The sequence below is a fragment of the Pollicipes pollicipes genome, unplaced genomic scaffold (assembly GCF_011947565.3).
Source record: "Pollicipes pollicipes isolate AB1234 unplaced genomic scaffold, Ppol_2.1 Scaffold_4295;HRSCAF=5057_pilon_pilon_pilon, whole genome shotgun sequence".
NCBI classification, from domain to species: Eukaryota; Metazoa; Arthropoda; class Thecostraca; order Pollicipedomorpha; family Pollicipedidae; genus Pollicipes; species Pollicipes pollicipes.
The window spans coordinates 22,121,322-22,139,144 of NW_023596461.1; the positions used below are offsets into that span (position 1 = coordinate 22,121,322).

Below are 17,823 nucleotides of genomic sequence, written 5' to 3' on the forward strand. Positions count from 1 at the left end.
AATACCTTAAACTCATCACGTCAGGTCACTCTATGATGGGCTAAGAGTCAAACAGGCTTCCGCGCTACATAGAGATTACAATGCTGTGCGCCACTTTACCCGCATTCCAAGACCACCTAAACTGAAGGCCGAATTCCCACCAGTGACGTGTTGCATGAAAAAAGTTAATGATATCACTAAGAGGTCATGTGCCACATACAATGCAGATATGAGACAAGACGATCCTGCTATTTATTTCATATAGCTTCAGCAAAAGCATGCTTCTAGCAATTCAAGTAGTAGTGAATGGCCTGTCAGTTATGGCTACGTTCACTGCTGTGACAGTTTGCAATAAAAAATATGGCCATTCCTGTGATTTGATTGGAAGCAGACAATTTTCCTTGATCTTTGGTAGGGTAAAAGAATGTAGGATTTGTGTTATCCTCTGGCTGGGATTTGGCAATTCTTGTTTCAGGATCAACGATATTGTGTTTGCAGCTTATAGATTGCAATAACGAACTTTGTGCTGATTTGGCAAAGAGCAAAATGCTGTTCTCTTTAACACTCTGTTAACTTGCATAGGATGTACTGCATTTCCTCATGTTACCATTTTCATTTGAGCCACATGACTTAATGACGCAGTATTGTTCGTGATGATCGGCTCATGAGTCAGCTCATGAAATTTACGAAGAATGCGATTCAGCCCATAACTTAGCGCGACACTTTTTCAAGTGAGCCGATTCAGCTCATGGCTTATCCCGAAACGGTTGACTTATGGGTCGATTCATGATTTAGCTCGCGTCGAACACAAATCTGCTTTGACCAGTCGTCCAGTCCAGCGTCATTGCGAAGGTGTCGGATCAGGGAAAGGGCCTGAAGGGAGGGGGAGGCAAGACTTTACAGGCTTGAGAAGTCTTTTCAGAAGGCACCCAGTTTAACCTTTTTAGACTTTGCTGGGCGGAGTTCTCGCGTCTTGGAGTTTTACCAGTAGACACCTACTCAAACGCTTTTCGATGTTTTGTAGAGCAAAGCAATATTTACCTGACCTGCTCTTTGCAACAATGGCGTTGCGGCCGGTTTTTCGTTTGTACGCTTATCTGATGGATCCGAACACCAATTTCCTGACCTGACCGCCAATTTCGTTATTATGGCTTCGCGCCCGAAGGCATGGTCGCGGTGCACCGCACACAAAACTATGTATGTGCTGTCGCATAGGTACTATGTGAACCTATGCGATGCCACAAAGAGGCTTGAAAGCACCTTCCCGCCACGGGTGGGTCGGGAGGCAGGCGACTAAATAGTTTGAGATATGGGAGCAGGAGTATCGTTGATTGCAGTTTGTTAAGTACATTAGCGTGATAAATCAGCCTGACTTGTTGTAACTTCAGTTGTTCCAGAAGAGTTTGTGTGTGGTGGTGGAGCAAAAATGACGCGTGGCTCTTCCTTATTTACTTCTATCCTAATATACGTCTTGGATACACTTCCTTGCGCCAGCATAGCAAGTAGTATGGTGGTGAGTTTGCAAAAGAAGTGCTCCACATTTCTATGAGGTTTTCAGCTGAAATAGCCATCTTGAAGATCATTTGGTGCGGTTCACAATCCTGCTCTTCTGACGACCCAGACCCCTCTAGTTTCTGAGCTACACGCCCGTGAAGATGGGGAAACTTTTTTGGGGAGAGCATTTCAAGGTCACCTCGACATTCATGACGTCATAACGTCATTCAGATCTTGTCATTCCGTGAACCATGCGACCATCATGACTAAGAAAAATAAATGGTTTAGTCTTCCATATATGGCGTTCGTGAGCATAATTGCCAGATATAACAGCGTCAATTGGCTTTCAATCAATTTTGTGCAAGACACGATGACGTAATCAAACAACGAGGTATTGGGGAGCATATTTACGAGACAGATAAATCGTTCTGTCTACAGCGGTCTTCTCCACTTAAAAGTATGCCACTAGTTATAAGTGAGCTTGTTTCATTATATCTGGTGGTTTCTTAAACTTGTTCAGATAGGAAACATTCCCTTTAAGCGGGAAGACACATTACTCTAAGTTTTTGGTAACGAAACCGGTTGCGCTGGAGACTATTCCGCTTGAGAACACGTTTCATAAGGTGTAGGAGTCGGCGTCTAATGAACACCAACGCCTTCCCGGGTGGAATCGATTCTGCCACAGCAGAGGCGAGCACGAATCTGCGTCGCAGACAGCCATACTTCGTCGGTTGGAGGCATGCGCTTTCGAAGCAGCGACTGTCAGCAGCGCGGCGAGCTCGGTTAGCTGCGGGCACGGCCAGGAGCTGGGTGCAGCAATTCTGCGCTGTCGGGTTGGGAATCCCCAATTGGTCTGTTTGGTGGCTCTTGTCAGTCGGAGGCCTGCTCAAAGTCCGACAGTTCGAAGCGAAGCACGGCCATGTAGGCTTCATCGTCACTGTTGGAAGCTCGTTCTGCTTAAAAATAACCCTCACAGCCGAGAGGCGTCTGGCTCAAGAACTTCACCGCGCACCGCTGAGGCAGGAATGACGGCGCTGGCGTTTAAAGAAAGCATTGCCAAGTGCCCAGGCATCGTTACTTTTTTGTCTGATAAGCTTTAAATCCAGGTCCTCCAAAAAGTTGTCCGCCGTCTGACCAGCCATAAAGTTTCAGCCGCATCGCTTCCAGTTCAGCCGAGCGCAGTCGCCACGCAGGGCGGCAGCTTTAAGGGGCTTAGAAAACTAACCGTAAGCAGCAGTGAACTTTGGAGCGGAGATGACAAGATCCGGTGAATGGTGTTGGTCCAGCTGCTGGCCATCGTGATGAGGCAGTGGGTGTCAAGGGTCATACAGTTTAGCGGTGTTTTAGTGAATGGGCTGAATCCGTGGCGCGGTGTCGCAACTCCATGCTGTCATGAAAAGGCATTCGTATTTCTCCTGTATCAAGCGTCTCATTCATTCGGTCGTGAAAAGCCATTCTCCGCGGCGCTTTATTGAACGCACCATTATGGACCGCCTGGATCACCAGGCGCTGCGCTCTCACGAGGAAGCGAAACCATATAATCAGAGGCCAATCGGAGGCTTGTTCTTGCCTCGACGACAGCATACGCTTGTTACCCCAATACTTGACATGGTGTGAATGTGCCGATAAAGGGTGTGAGGTGCCGAGCAACTCAACCTGACATCGTGCAGGTATCCGTGAATGGCACCAAGTTTAGTGTTCAAGTTGTTAAGTGTTAACTTAAACGTTCATATGGTTGCCTAAAAGGAGCCGTGTCACGAAAACTAACCTCGGTATCCATGCAATCGTTTTATTCCTCTTACACGTAGTAGCTTCTATGCTCCGTAGGAAACTGAATTCCAGGTACCTGCCAGGAGCGAGGTCTCAAAATGGGTTGACGGGGGGCATGAGCTGTGAAAAATGAGGCAACCTACACTCAAAGGCGTCGACAAACGGGATTCTCCCCGGATTTGTCACACTTTCTTCTCAAAGTTGGAGGTGAAAGCGGCTGGAACCTCCCAACTGAATAGGAAACCGCATCCCTGGGGCATAGAGCAGATCCTGGGATTTATAGCCAATGCGATATGTGACTTAACCACAGGCAGCTATAACTATTCCACCTAAACATGAGCTATTCGCCACACTACATGCCACAACACAATGAGCACACAAATTTAAGGCCTTCTGGCAATTGTTTTCTGTCCATTTTCTTTCCAATATTCACGTGTTCTGACCAAGAAGTCCTAGCCCGCCTCTATCGCTCGTGTGGCAACCTCCCCGCTCTGCGTCGTCGCCGGACAGTCTCGGTGCTCCTTCTGCTGCTCCCACAGTCCCCTGCGCTCGATGAGCTCGCCTGCCGCCGCCGGGCTCTCCCGACCCCGGCGCACCCCAGGCCGACCCGCGCCCGCGGTGGGCTCACGGCTCGCGGGCGCCCATCGACCGCGACGGCCGCCGAGGTCGGCCGGCCCTGCGGCGGCGAGTCGATGTGTCAGCAGGACCGGCCGCCGGGCCCGACCGAACAGCCGGCCGGTTGTTGACACTTTGATCTCGGCGGATAAACAGGATCGCCCCGGCTGGATGCGAAGAGGGGGGAGGGTAGGTCGGGCCGCCAGGCGCGAGCTGAAGAGCTGGCGGCGGGACGAGGCAGGTGAATTGCCAGCGCGCTCCTGCTATTGATCTACCGGCGAGAAATTCTGATCCATTGAGAGAACATGTGCTCAGGGCTAAATAAGTTATGCGGCTCGCGTAGGCCAAAGGTGTCAACAGCTTGATTAGAGCAGAGTCTGAGCTAGGGCTAGAAAACGTTGCGGTCACAAATGACAAATACACTGAACGCTCGCTTTTCTTCAGATTTTGCCTCTGGTGCAGGTACATTATCATAGATCAAATTATCCTTGCATTGTTGCCAGGCGTGTCTTACACGCGCACATTTACGTACACACTTCACTGGAAATAATTGACGGGGAGGTCGGAGGTTTATGCCTCCTCTGCGGCCATCGGTGCCCTTCAGCCGGACAGTAAACGGCCACACCACTCTGTTCCCACTGCGCACGAGCGCTCGCCTGACCTTGGCGTTACGTTTCGCCTAACAAGGCGCATCTGTCCGGCCACCGCCCGGCGTACACCGCTCCGGCAGCTCGGCTTTGTCAGAGGTCGCCACTGGACTCGTGAGGGGGGGGGGGGGGGTACACCGCCTTCCCACTCAGCAGCACGAGAGCGGTCAGCGGTGCGCGACAGCCGCAGCGCAGCACGCACGCATGGTCCCGCCACTGATCAACAATTCAGCAGCGAGAGGGCGTTGAAAGGGTCGCGATAGCAGTCGGTGTGTTAGCATTCCCTCCTTGAACTAGTATCAGGTACTCGCGTGCATATTCACGGAAGTATTTCCTCTCGCTATCACCGCGGCCTGTTTTATAGCCCCACGTCTTCTGCAGTCTTACCGGGATAAGCACGTGCCGCAGTGCAGCGTATCTCGCCCCCCAGGTGTTCACTGTTGACCCACCCACCACGCGTACGCTCGTTCTCCATGGTGTCACCTACCCCCCCCCCCCCCCCCCCCCCACGGCCCGTCCGGCGACGGCCGACCAGTCATCCGGGGCCAGCCGCTGGTTCTCCGTGGTGCCAGCCTCTCCCCCGCGGCAATCAGCAGGCCGTCCGGCGACGACCGACCAGTCACTCGGCGGCCAGCCGCTGGTTCTCCGTGGTGCCAGCCTCTCCCCCGCGGCAATCAGCAGGCCGTCCGGCGACGACCGACCAGTCACTCGGCGGCCAGCCGCTGGTTCTCCGTGGTGCCAGCCTCTCCCCCGCGGCAATCAGCAGGCCGTCCGGTGTCGACCGACCAGTCACTCGGCGGCCAGCGGCGTTGTCGACGAATCGACCGGAGCCCGTCACCGGATCGGGCACAGATTCAATCTGACTGGCCGGATGGCTCGTCGCGATCTCGGGCTCGATTTGCGGCGGTTTATGGAGCTCCAGCGGACGCGTCCGTTGCGGGGAAGTCCGCCGCCGGCCGGGGCCTCTGCGTGTCAAAGCACCGGCGCCCTCCGACCAGGCCACATTAGAGACGCCGCTGAGTTATGGCGAGAGTGGATTGTTCCAGATCTGTCGAGGCTCGTTGGGTATTATTGCGATCAAACGTAGCAGTGCTGGGGAGGAAGCGCGCGACACGTCATCTATGCTTGTAACAGTGCTCTTGAATAGAAAAATACCAAGATGCGCTTCGAGAGCGGTGTCAGTTGTGGAAACAGGAGGATTCACTGGACCATGAGCAAATACTCGTCAAAGTAGGATCAAATGAGAATCGTGTGAACTTCTTAGCAAATTCGGCGTTCTATAGGCTAAATTAAAGGGGGCGCCACACATTTATATGGGGTTTTGAACTGAAGTACCCATCTTGAAGGCCTTTCGGTACTGTTCAAAATTCTGCCATTCTTAAAACCTAAGACCTCTAGTTTCTGAGCTACACGCCCGCAAAAATGTGAAGGGTGTTTCGTGGAGATCACTTCAAATTTACCTTGCAATTCATGACGTCATAATAACGTTATTCAAATCTTGCTATTCCATAAGCCTGTCGGCGATCGAGCCCAAAAATATAATTGTGGATGCAATCACAACCGGCGTTCGTGAGCGTCATTTACAGTTATAACGGCCTTCAACTCGCTCTCAATCAATGTTATACAAGGTGCGATGACGTAATCAAACCATGGCGCATTGAGGCGCACATTTACTCAACAGAGATCTTCGCTGTCGGGAGCAGTCTTTTCCACTTAAAAAGCACACCAAAAGTTATAAGTGAGCTTGCTTCATTCCATCTGATGCTTGCTTCAATATCTACAATGTGAAGCATTTTCCTTCATGCATATACAATATACAGTTGTCCCCAACGTAACCTTTTCGTCACGCCTTTCCTCCAGTGAGCCGAAAGCTGTAGGTGAAATTTTTAACGATGAGAAGATGCTCGCTCGGAATCAATCAACTTAGAAACCATAGGGGAGCGCGTCGTGTCGGCGCACGATAAACAACATTCGAATGGGAGCTTAACGCAATCAAGTCGAGGATAAGTGGGAAACAACACCCAATAGCGTGTGCGGGCCGGGGAACGATCGCATAAAAGACTCGGTTCGAATACGTCTGAGCTCGTCCAACACAATGCAACGCGTGCAATCAAATTGCAAATGATTGCGAATACGGGCGTCATGGCGACCCCACGTCAGATCGGCTTAGGAGGAGCGAGGAGAGGGGCGTCCGACGGAGGAGAGCGGCGTCCGGCGGGGGAGAGCGGCGTCCCGGCGGAGGAGAGCGGCGTCCGGCAGAGGAGAGTGGCGTCCGGCGGAGGAGAGCGGCGTCCGGCGGAGAAGAGCGGCGTCCGGCGGAGAAGAGCGGCGTCGGGCGGGGGAGAGTGGCGTCCGGAAGAGGAGAGCGGCGTCCGGCGGGGGATAGCGGCGTCCGGTGGAGGAGAGCGGCGTCCGGCGGGGGAGAGCGGCGTCCGGCGGCGTCCGGCGGAGAAGAGCGGCGTCCGGCGGGGAGAGCGGCGGGAGAGCGGCGTCCGGCGGAGGAGAGTGGCCGGCGGCGCGACGGCCGATCGTTCGGGCCGGCCGGCGCGTAATGGAGGGGTGGGCCGCCCCTCGCATTCTTCCCGGGTCGGCTGTCGGCCCGCCGCGGATTTACCGGCCCTCTCCAGCTGGGGCGGGGCATGGAGCCGCCCAGCTGGAGATGGGGCCCGGGACGGCCCCAGGTGCCACAGCCCCACCCAGCGGCGCGCTGGGCTGGACAGGTGGTGGCGGGGACTACGGACGGGCCGACCCGTCGTGACAAGGTCACTGGGCGGCTCTGAATGAGTTCAAACGGAGCGATACAGAGCGATGACAAGTCATCTCGGTCGCAGTATAGCCAAAATAGTTGTGCATCAGTCATATTTTAACTCATGTTATATACATATATTTCTATTTTCAGTCACGTATATAATTTACGAAATAGGACTAAAATGGGAGTGAGCCGGCTGCTACCGTGGCCGAGAGTCACTATCTGTTGAAATTATCGTCGACGCTCTGTATATTTTGTTAGGCTTGCTGAAGTCGACATGCCTTCCTATTCTGAAGCGTGCACTTCTTGCTTGCAAGCCGCTCAGACCCGACATCATACACGGTGCTGTAAAGATAAGCGCGGTCACATTACAGTAATCGCCCAAGTCCTCCATACAAGACGGAGAAGTAAACAAATTCAGAGGCAGCACCACTGCGCTAAAGCGTCGAATAAAGGTTGGCACTTCGCACTTATTTAAAATCATCAAGCCTTAAGTTCTGTTGGAGCCTTCCTGCTTGGACTTCATCTTGGAGGGGAATTGGCGCGCGCTGGCGTCGTTAGCTCAGAGTCAGGGGCGTTGCAAATATTCGGGACTTTAGCTGGTGCTTGGTATGCAGGAAGATGTGAATCATGTCTAAGCCACGAAGAGTTGATGGGAGAACAATAAACGAAACCGAAAACGCCTCCATAGCTTTAAGTGTCCGCGTACGAGCGCACTTCACATCCACTTCAAGCACCACTCACCAGTAAACGCGTTACCCCCATCGATTTAGTGTGATGCTCATGGAGTTCCGATGTAAAAGGTGAATATGAGGGGAGCTCACAAGAAAATCGTTCTTGAATTGTACAGATGATATCCCGTGACAAACTTTTATGATTGGTATGGTACGGGAGGTTTTCGCTTGCCTCGCTGCTTGAAGACGGCGTCCGTGCTCCGACACCAACGACCTAACGCGGACTCGCGTCTCAACACCAGGAAGTGGATTTCAATTAGCGCAGACACGTAATCCGAATTGTCCTCTTGAGGTGGTGGTGGTGTTTTGTGTGTGTGTGTGTGTGAGGGGGGGGGGGGGCAATGCCAGTTGTTTTTTTCAGTTATCATCCGGAAGCCGTTAAACTCTCATGCATCATTCGGACACACTGCCAGTGCAATGCTGCTCCAGGTAGTCAGAATGATAATGGAGCGTGCCAACCAGTGATAAGATGTGCTGTTAAGCACCATGGGGTCTATTCCGCTATGTTTTGGCATCCTATTCACGGTAATAACATTCATGCATGGAATAATTTCGCTTGTCACGCGCCACGAGAGGTATCTTCTACACAGAACTACACAAATCAGAGTTATGGTCACTGAAACGCTGTCTTCATCATGTTTTATACTAATCGGCGCCCAGCAGTCGAGACTATTCACGTCTATGCTCAGAAATCAAAGAGTATGCGGTGGTCCATCCGTCTGGTAGGACACAGAAAACACCATCCATGTCCATGGGCTATTTCGTATACAATGCATCAGCGTTACCAGGAAGTACTTTATAGGCGACCTTAAACCACTCCCCTTAGCAAGCGTCCCGCCGTCTTTGCTTTATTTCCGATGCATTATGGATGGTCTCAAATGCTACAAAACATGCCTCATGTTGACAGCCCAAGCTGTAGCTTGACGCAAACCCTTATGCTTCTTGCTTATCACTTCCCAAGAAAACACCAGCCTGCCAGCTAAAAAAAAAGAAGAAAAGGATGCTGTTCAGCTCTCTTGCAGACCGCACATCACCACCGGTTTGAATCCGTGCTCACTACACAGCGAGATATGGCGCCGAGGAGGCAGTCAGGCAGCGGCGCGGCTATCGATTCCCCCGGCTAGCTGGCGTCTGTCGCGTTAAACTGAAGACCCTGGGAAGACTGTCTGCGTTGGCAGGGATCACGGCGGCACAGGCAGGTCTCACTTGCGGGACGTGCCGCGCCGCGTCCTCTGGGCGTGCCGGCGATTGCCAGCACCGTTGTCACTCGGCGGCCAACAAACAGGGTGTCACAAAATTGAACAGGCGAAAAACCGGATGAGATTCACAGCGGATGAAGCGCAGGGGGAAGGCCAAGGGAGATCAAGATGAACGAAGGGAAGGGGTAGAAGAGTGAGTGGGAGATAGAAAGAGGGAAGATGAGCGGGAGTGGAGAGGGCAGAGGCGAGGGAGGGTGTTGGACCCCATCGTTCATCTACCTCGCTTCTCTCTCCCTCCACCCCTCTCCTCTCCCACTCCAACCGACCCTCACTGTCCCGCTTTCTCTTCTTTCTCATCTTCCTCCTCATCCCCCTCCTCTTTCTCTTCCTATCCCTATTCCTCTTCCTCTCCCTCCTCCTCCTTCTCTCCTTCCTAGCGTCCCCGTGATCGCGCCAGCGGGCACCAGATGAATGGAACCGCTCAGCGATCGCAGGCCGAATGAGGCCGGAGGTGCTCCAGCCGCCCCTCGAGCTAATCTGCTGCCGGCTTTGCTTAACGCGAACAGGGTATTTGCAGTGATTGCTTGGGCTGACTGGAAGTAATTCAAGTCTTGATCCGGGACGGAAACAAGGAGCTTAAGGGCTGGCGAAGTCTTGGTCGGTTCAGCTCCATCGGACGGCTTGTTCGCTGCCGTGGAAGGAGCGTGCATTTCTGCGGCTTTTATCGGCTGTAATGTGACTCTTGCCAAACGTGCTTGGTCACTGTAGGCGGGAGCGCTGCACTGCACTGCACTGCCTGAAATAAGCTGCAGCCAAGTGCATTGTATCGTAGGAGCGAACTGCATGATACTATCCGTGGGATCAGGATGTCAACTGCGGTTCCCATGAAACCGCGTGCACCGGACTAGGCACAGACTGATCTTGAAGATCATTCGGTTCAGTTCACATCTTGAACATTTTTCCGTCCAGTTGACAGCAACGCCCTTCTTAAGACCTTCTGGCCTTCTAGTTTCTGATCTAAACGCTCGCGAAGATACGCAAGCTTTTCTGGGAGGCTATTTCGAGGTCACCCAGGCAACCATGATATCATGATGTCCTTCAAATCCTGCCATTGCATTGGCCATTCGGTAATCAAGGCCAAGAAATTATCATTACCGAGTCGTTCATATCTGGCGTTCGTGAGCAAGATATCCAGATGTAACTGCCATCAACTGGTTCTCAATCAATATTGTGTAAGGTACGATGACGAAATCAAACAGTGGCGCATTAAGGAGCATATTTACTAAGCAGAGAAATGTTGGTGTTTAGAGCAGTCTTTCCCACCTAAACGTATGCCAGGTTATAAGTGGACTTATTTCATCATCTATGATCTTGTTCCGGTATACTCAAGTGTCCACATTCACTTCAATAGCAGTACCTACGAGCGGCAGCGAGAGACGATAGAAAGGTCAAGCGTGGGAAGCATAAGCAATACGATGCGGTATACGCCAGGGTCCAGGTGTCTACTTTTATATCAGACTACAATTTTGGCTGACCTTCTGACAGCTGTTAGCGCCAGACCTGGAGAGTCTCGAAATGTTCGGAACACTCATTGTCCGTTTGCCGTATGTGCTGCGTTGGACAAGCTTCGTTAACAAACCACACGTCACTTTTGTTTTTACGTGGCGGCGCACGATGAATAATGCATTCAACATTCTTCTGCCATACATAGTTACAAGCATGATCGCATGTCTCAAAGGCAGAGCACCTTGCATCGCATACTTCGACCAGGCATGATAACATACGTCAGCTATTGTGAGCTAAAAAACAAACATAAACAAGCAGGCAACGGGACTCTTCGCAACGCAGTGCGTTACGCGCGCGGAGGATGCGGATGCGGAGGACGCGGATGCGGAAGATGCGGATGCGGAATGTGCGGATGCGGAATATGCGGATGCAGAATATGCGGATGCGGAAGATGCAGATGCGGAAAATGCAGATGCGGAAGATGCGGGCGCGGAAGATGCGAACGCGGAATATGCGGGCGCGGAAGATGCGGATGCGGAAGATGCGGATGCGGGAGACGCGGATAGGATTGTTTGGACAAGGCGCGCAGCGCATGAGGTGCCCTAAATGTAGATGGCCGGTCTGACGTGCGGCGTACGGGTGACAGCCTGCCCCTAATGACGCGTTAGAATACTAATGAGAGCTGGTGGGCTAGATGTAGAACAAGAACTAGGTGAGGAGACTATATATACTCGGCGTCAAGACAGAAAAGCAGCGAGGCTGGTTCTGGAACTTAAACGACGTCAGCTCTTACACGTGTTATTTTACTCCTCTTTTACGCTCACTTCACTGGCTGTAAGCGGCAAACAGCTCTATGGCTCCTGGCGTTATTAACACTGGCAGTGGCATGCGTGGCTATATCAAGAGGTTTAAAAGTCAATAAGCTGTAGTTTTTAGCAAGGATAGTCACCGGAAATGTACTCTGACAAGCTCACTGCAGCCACACAATCAGCCGCCCGTGGTGTGAGCTCCACCAGTCTCTGGGGCGGATGGGTTTTGGTGGATTTTATTATGAAATAACTCTGAGTATTACGGCTGTCACAGGAAACCATTTGGCGTCTTGTAGACCTGAAACATATTTATCCTTGCAACCAATCACGGATTGATGTTGGGCACGTGCACTGTTGGCGCTTTGCGGCAACTGGACCGTTTTAGCCCTGCTGAGACTGTGTGTGAGCTGCTAATGCCGGCCGACATAGTTGAACCCCTTGATCCACCGATGCACGGGTACTGATATAGGACGTTCCGTTCGTCCTCTGATCATGCCCTAGTTGTCCTTCACTTAAAGGCCGGAAAACCCACCGAGCTCTCTTTTTATCCTCTGCGACGTTTCCCAGTGCCGCGTCGGCTGTTCTGCTCGGCTTCACACTGCTTTATAACCATGCACAATCCATTTTAGAAGATTTGCTTTGAAAGACCCCCAGACTCTATGGACTAAGTTGAGGGTGTGCCAGTCTCCCGCGGTAAAACACGTAATAAACCTCATTCCAACTTGTAATCAATTAAATTTCGTCACTCGCAAGAGTCGATGGTTTCCAAACTGCATGTATGACGTTCCCCGAAATCAACTGGCCAGCAGCTTTTACATGAAGCGCCTCCCTGCGTGCATGTTTCCCTCGACCGATGGCGAAATTACCACCGCATTTCACGCATCGATGAAATCAAATCTCATCATACGTTGCGGTTACCACCGGACCCGGACGTTAGCCCGAACATCGGGCGGAGTGGAGGGAATGCCATGTGCGGGAGGAGAGGGCCTGCCTGGCCGTCTGCTGGTGAGGCGCCTGGCTCGGAGTATCCCGGTGACGGAGGGCGAGGCGGGACGCCCGGGCTGCGGACAGCCGGCCAACCGCGCCGCGGCGCCTCCCGGCCGGCGGCTTCAGTGACTCTGGGGTGATGGCCACGATCAATCGCGGGCCGAGAGGGCACAGCGAGCCGCCGGACCGGCCAGAGGCGCACTCAGGCACGTATGACGGGCAGTCAATAGGGCACAGCGAGCCACCGGACCGGCCAGAGGCGCACTCAGGCGCGTATGAGGGCAGTAACAGGGCACAGCGAGCTGGCAGACCGACCAGAGGCGCACTCAGGCACGTATGGGGGGGGGGGGGCAGTCAACAGGGGCACAGCGAGCCGCCGGACCGGCCAGAGGCGTACTCAGGCGCGTATGAGAGGCAGTCAACAGGGTACAACGAGCCGCCGGCCCGGCCAGAAGCGCACTCAGGGCGTATGGGGGGGGGGGGTAGTCAACAGGCACAGTGAGCCGCCGGACCGGCCAGAGGCCCACTCAGGCACGTATGAGGGGCCGTCAACACGGCGCGGCGAGCCGCCGGTCCGGTCAGAGGCACACCCAGGGATGACTGAGGACGGTCAACAATGAACAGCGAGCCGCCGGACCAGCCAGAGGCGCTCCAGCGTAACAGAGAGCGCGGTCAATGCGTGCAGCGAGTAGCAAGACCCCGGGACAGAGGTGCGCCAGGGGAGTTAGCAAGAGCGATAAGGGGGACCAAGGGAGGACGGGAAGCCATCAAACTAGTATAGAGGCATGCTCTGAGGATGGATGCTCAGCTGGACCGAGCGCGCGGCGAGCCCCAGGACGGACCTAGACGTGTACTCAGGAGAACAGCACGGACGGCCCATCACGTACAACGGGTGCCCACCGGCAGGAGGCGAACCCAGGGAGACTGGACGAAAATGTATTGACACAGAAAGAAGGAAAAATAATGCACGGGACCCATTAGGTAGAGACCTGCAAGGACACAGCCGCGGAACCGTTGCAGGGGTGTGTCTAGAAACACTAAATTGAAGGCAACATCTTCTTGGACGACGACACGGTTAAAAAATGATGTCATACGCCAGCATGCATCAGTCATATACACATTGAATACATTGAAAGCGCATCACCAGCGTTTTGCACACCTAAACTTAAGTCCCAAGCCTTGAAACCGACTGCAGCTTAAGATCTGTGTCATTGTCTCGTACTAAAATGACCGAGCCGTGTTTTAGTGCTGAGCGCTTACGCTTGATTGCCCTGTTCGGATTTCCGTGCTGCTTCCTCTAAGCCGTTGGCCAGCTGGTTGCCACACGGCGCGTGTCTGGCCGGGTGCTGCGGGAGCGGTGGGTGTCGCCGGACCGCCGGCCGCGCGGCGCTGACGCCTGGTCTCGCGCCCGCGCGCCGGCCGCGCTCCAACACAAACAAGCTCAAGACCCGAGATTGTCCCGAGACGACAACAGTCGACGTTGTTCTGAGGATGTCAGCGCCTCATCGCTGTGGAAGTTTGTCATGTGAACAGTGAGCTGTTGTCAAACAGATGAGAGAGTTTGATAGCGATGGAGTGTTTTAATGGAGCTGTTCAAAAGGGTCAGGCATCTTAATTCAGCGATAGAGAAATATGTCTAGTGGGCCAGGGTCAGATCAAAATAGACCCAGCGGTCCCGGCCGTGACGCCTTGTAAATTACACGCCTGTGGCTCCCAGCCGCCGATTACGGGGCCATAAGGCATAATAAATACATATCATGCCTCTGTTGTGCTATTTCATTCTGCATATTAGGAACAGTGAAATAGCAGAACAGATATGCAAACCAAATCATATTTCGGGATATTCGTCGTCGTAGATCGCTTCCGTAAATGTCCCACATGTCGAATTCCGGTGAATTACAGAAGCAACGCCGGCTGGCGCACACCGGCTGCCGACGTACTTTTACTTTCGGATGTTGCCAGTCCAAGCCATAATTTTGTTGTGCTCAGTTCAGACACTGACACAAAGATGGCCCGCCACCTAGACCCGAGACTGTCTCCGTCCACCGCGGCACACAGCCAGAACGTGGCAGAAGATGACCACCGCAAAGGCAGGCACAGTCGGGAAATGTACGGGACAACGCACAGTCGGGAAATGTACGGGACAACGCGAACCAACAACAGCGCACGCGAATGCGAGCCCAGATCCCCAACCAGCCGCCCAGACCCGCGGCGCTGGGGCCGGCTCGCAAGTGTCGCCCGGCGGACGCAGCCGGTTAGAACGGCCGCCACCAGGTGTTCCGCCGGGCGAGTCGAAGACAAGCGTATCATGTGATCGTTGACGGCTGGGGGCTGTCAGGCCGGGGCGCAGCGCGAGGCCTTTGTTGCCGCGGGTTCGTCCGCTGACGGCCGCACCGCACGCAGGGGGGGGGGGGGGGAATGGGGGGGGGGGGGGCGGTAACCGCACAGGTCCAGCTGAGGTTACCCTGAGGGACCACACACGCGCGCCGGTGGATACTGGATAGTGGTGGTGTTTTCTGTAAGTAGTCAGCGTGGTGAGGTCAAGCGGTGAAGCTCGATATAACCCGATGCGACATGACAACACACGACGACATATTGCAAGAACGAACGGATGGTCATGTAAGCACCTGTTTCAAGTAGCCTGATATTTTGGGTTAGTGTTTGACTGAAATGGCAGCACCTGCGGGGCAACGACACCTCTGGCGACAATAATCCAACTTATCATCTCATTTGTAACTGATGACTGATGAAGGTTGCTCAGTAGTCGTACTCATTCGAGCGCAAGGCGATGCTCGCTCTGGTTTTCAGTCCTCACGTCCCTGCCTCACGGCACGGCACGCCCCTGTCCTCACGTCCCTGTCTCACGGCACGGCACGCCCCTGTCCTCACGTCCCTGCCTCACGTCCCAGCCTCACGGCACGGCACGCCCCTGTCCTCACGTCCCTGTCTCACGGCACTCGGTCCTGAATAAAGCACTTCCCACTGAACGGGCAAACCCAGAACGCAAGTGTAGAAATCGCGCCATTAAAATTCACTCGCAGCTAACAACTGTCCAAAAGAAAAAATCCTATCAAAGGTATTCCCAGTCTTATGTGTCCGATTGCTTTACTCAAGTAATACATTTTGATTTTGTTCTGAGTCAGAAATTCCCTCGCCATCCTTCGTACAGGCCGGCATGCAGCTGGTTGCCGTTCTCATCAAGTCCTCTTTCCCAAAGTTAACAGCCGCATAAGCCATTTAAATCTGGTTGGGAATGCATGGAAATTAAGTAGAATATGACTTAACAAATATTTCACATTGAAGTATTTTGATCCCCTTGAAAGACTTTTTAAACGGTGACCGTGAAGTATGAAATGACTATGAAACGTTAGGCATGTTATGATTATCATTGGTGTGTATCATTAGCATTAGCATTCGCTGTGCTGTACTTCCCCATTCAGTTGGGGACGGAGGGGGTCCCCATCCCAGCTTGCGATCCAGTCTCCCTTCTTAGAGAAAAAAGTAGGCCGGATCCTGGAAGAAACCTATCTGCTGGCAAATTTTTGGGGTAGATTTGATAATTATCCACGGTTCAGCCTCCCAACTCACTTTGCGAATCCGCGCCTCTGATCGTACGCAAGGTGAAGCACTGTTATGAAAACAAAATAATTCACAAGCTACGATACAAACATCAACCAATCGCATCCATCTCGCTGCGCGTTGCAGGAACACCTCGGGTCTGCAAAATCGTGAGATTTGCAGCACCGTCACGTTTGGAGATATTGATCAGGCAAAGCGATCAACGATAGATCGGCAGCATCGAAATGTGATGATGGCTGCCGGGGTATCAACCAGCATCTAACACGATTCGAACCACAGGATGACCGGTCCCTCACCAATTCGTCTCTGGTTCTAAGGACAAATGTACACGCTTTCTGTCGATAGTAAGCGTGCATCTTTGACGATCTAAGGGAGCACACAAACGAGTGGGAGCTTTGGCGCAATGCAGCAGGACGTATCTAGTAAGATCATGAGGTGTGGGTTTTTGTGGAGGGCTGTTGAACGCAGCAATTTTATGGGGTCAACCTTGGCCCTCTTAATTTAAATAAAAAGGTGGCCATCGCAGGCACGGCATTATCCTAAACTGGCTGTCGCTCGCTCAAGCATGTCAGAATTTCTGTTTCCCCAAACAGATCGTGCGTTAGCCTGCAACACCGGTGTCTAGTTCGCGTCTGCCCGAACCAGATAACGAACGCTGGTGTCGACTGCACCTTGTGGCGTAAACCAAAGCTGCGGGCATGTCACGTGACACGCATCAGCCTGCGACCCCCTGCGAACCAGAGCCGGCCGCGACATGAGCGGCGTTACGATAACTCGCTCTGGGGACCGCAGAAGCCTGGGCTGGGCCACGTCACCAGCCGGAAACACGCCCAGTCAGGACTGACTCAACGCGCTGACGGCCAGCCAAATAAACCAGCTCGTATTAGCAAACGGGTGGTCCCAGTGCGGTAACACCGCGCCAGGGGTGCAGCGAGGGTCTCTTGACGGCGCGCAGCTGCTCTCGCGGGGGAAGCCTGTCTGCAAAATGCTTTCAAAGCTCCAAACACTCGCCTTTTTCGGCCTTACAAACTCTGTCAGCCTGCGGCTATCGCCATTTACCTGCTGCGCGCGGTCTCAAGTAGGCATGCCACACCTTTTATTGCCGCCCGCGGAGCGTCCATCTAGGCTGATATATTCCGCCCTTCACTAGCGTTGAGCAACGGCCGGGCGCAGTCCACAAGTAAAGGCCACTGCTGTTTCACCCCGCGCTGCATTTGTCAGTTGCCCTGCCCGCCCCGGGTGAAAACTACGTAGAGCCTTGCAGCGGCAAATTTATCACGCCATTTACGTGAGCGGCAGGCAACCATCGGCACGTATCCAATTCAGCTGTACAGCTCCCACTTGTTGCAAAGTGCAAGCAGCTGCAGCACACCATGACAAACATCTGCCGACTGCCATTTCATTTCCATGCACACCGCCCGGCGTAACTCACCCAGTAGCTGACACTGCATTTGCACATCCAGAACCTCATCGACTGGATAGTCAATGATGCATTTTCATGTAACATAAGCAAGAAAGGCCTTGAACATTTTTTGGCAGTGTCAGTTGGAAGTACTATTCTGACAGTAGCCGCCCCCTGGACCGCCGGGAAGAGGTCATCCATCCGCGTCACGTCACGCACAGGTCCGTCACCTCCTCTCAAGCCCGCACACACACACACAGCTGGACTTAAATTGGTGTATTAAGTAAAAGCCCGACCGCGGCGCCGACATGGCACACCTGCCGACGACTGGCGCCGACATGGCACGCCTGCCG

General features: G+C 53.4%; 1 protein-coding gene across 1 annotated transcript in view; it reads right to left on the minus strand.

Annotated features, from left to right (window-relative positions):
• Nucleotides 1-11,287, minus strand: part of LOC119097305 (pro-resilin) — a gene marked incomplete at its 3' end in the record, with an annotated part of 27,244 nt that extends 15,957 nt beyond the window's left edge. The window contains exon 1 of the mRNA XM_037220353.1: nt 11,048-11,287. Within this exon, the coding sequence (XP_037076248.1) occupies nt 11,048-11,287 (240 nt within the window). The remainder of the gene's footprint in view (nt 1-11,047) is intronic.
• Between the last annotated feature and the right edge of the window lie 6,536 nt (nt 11,288-17,823).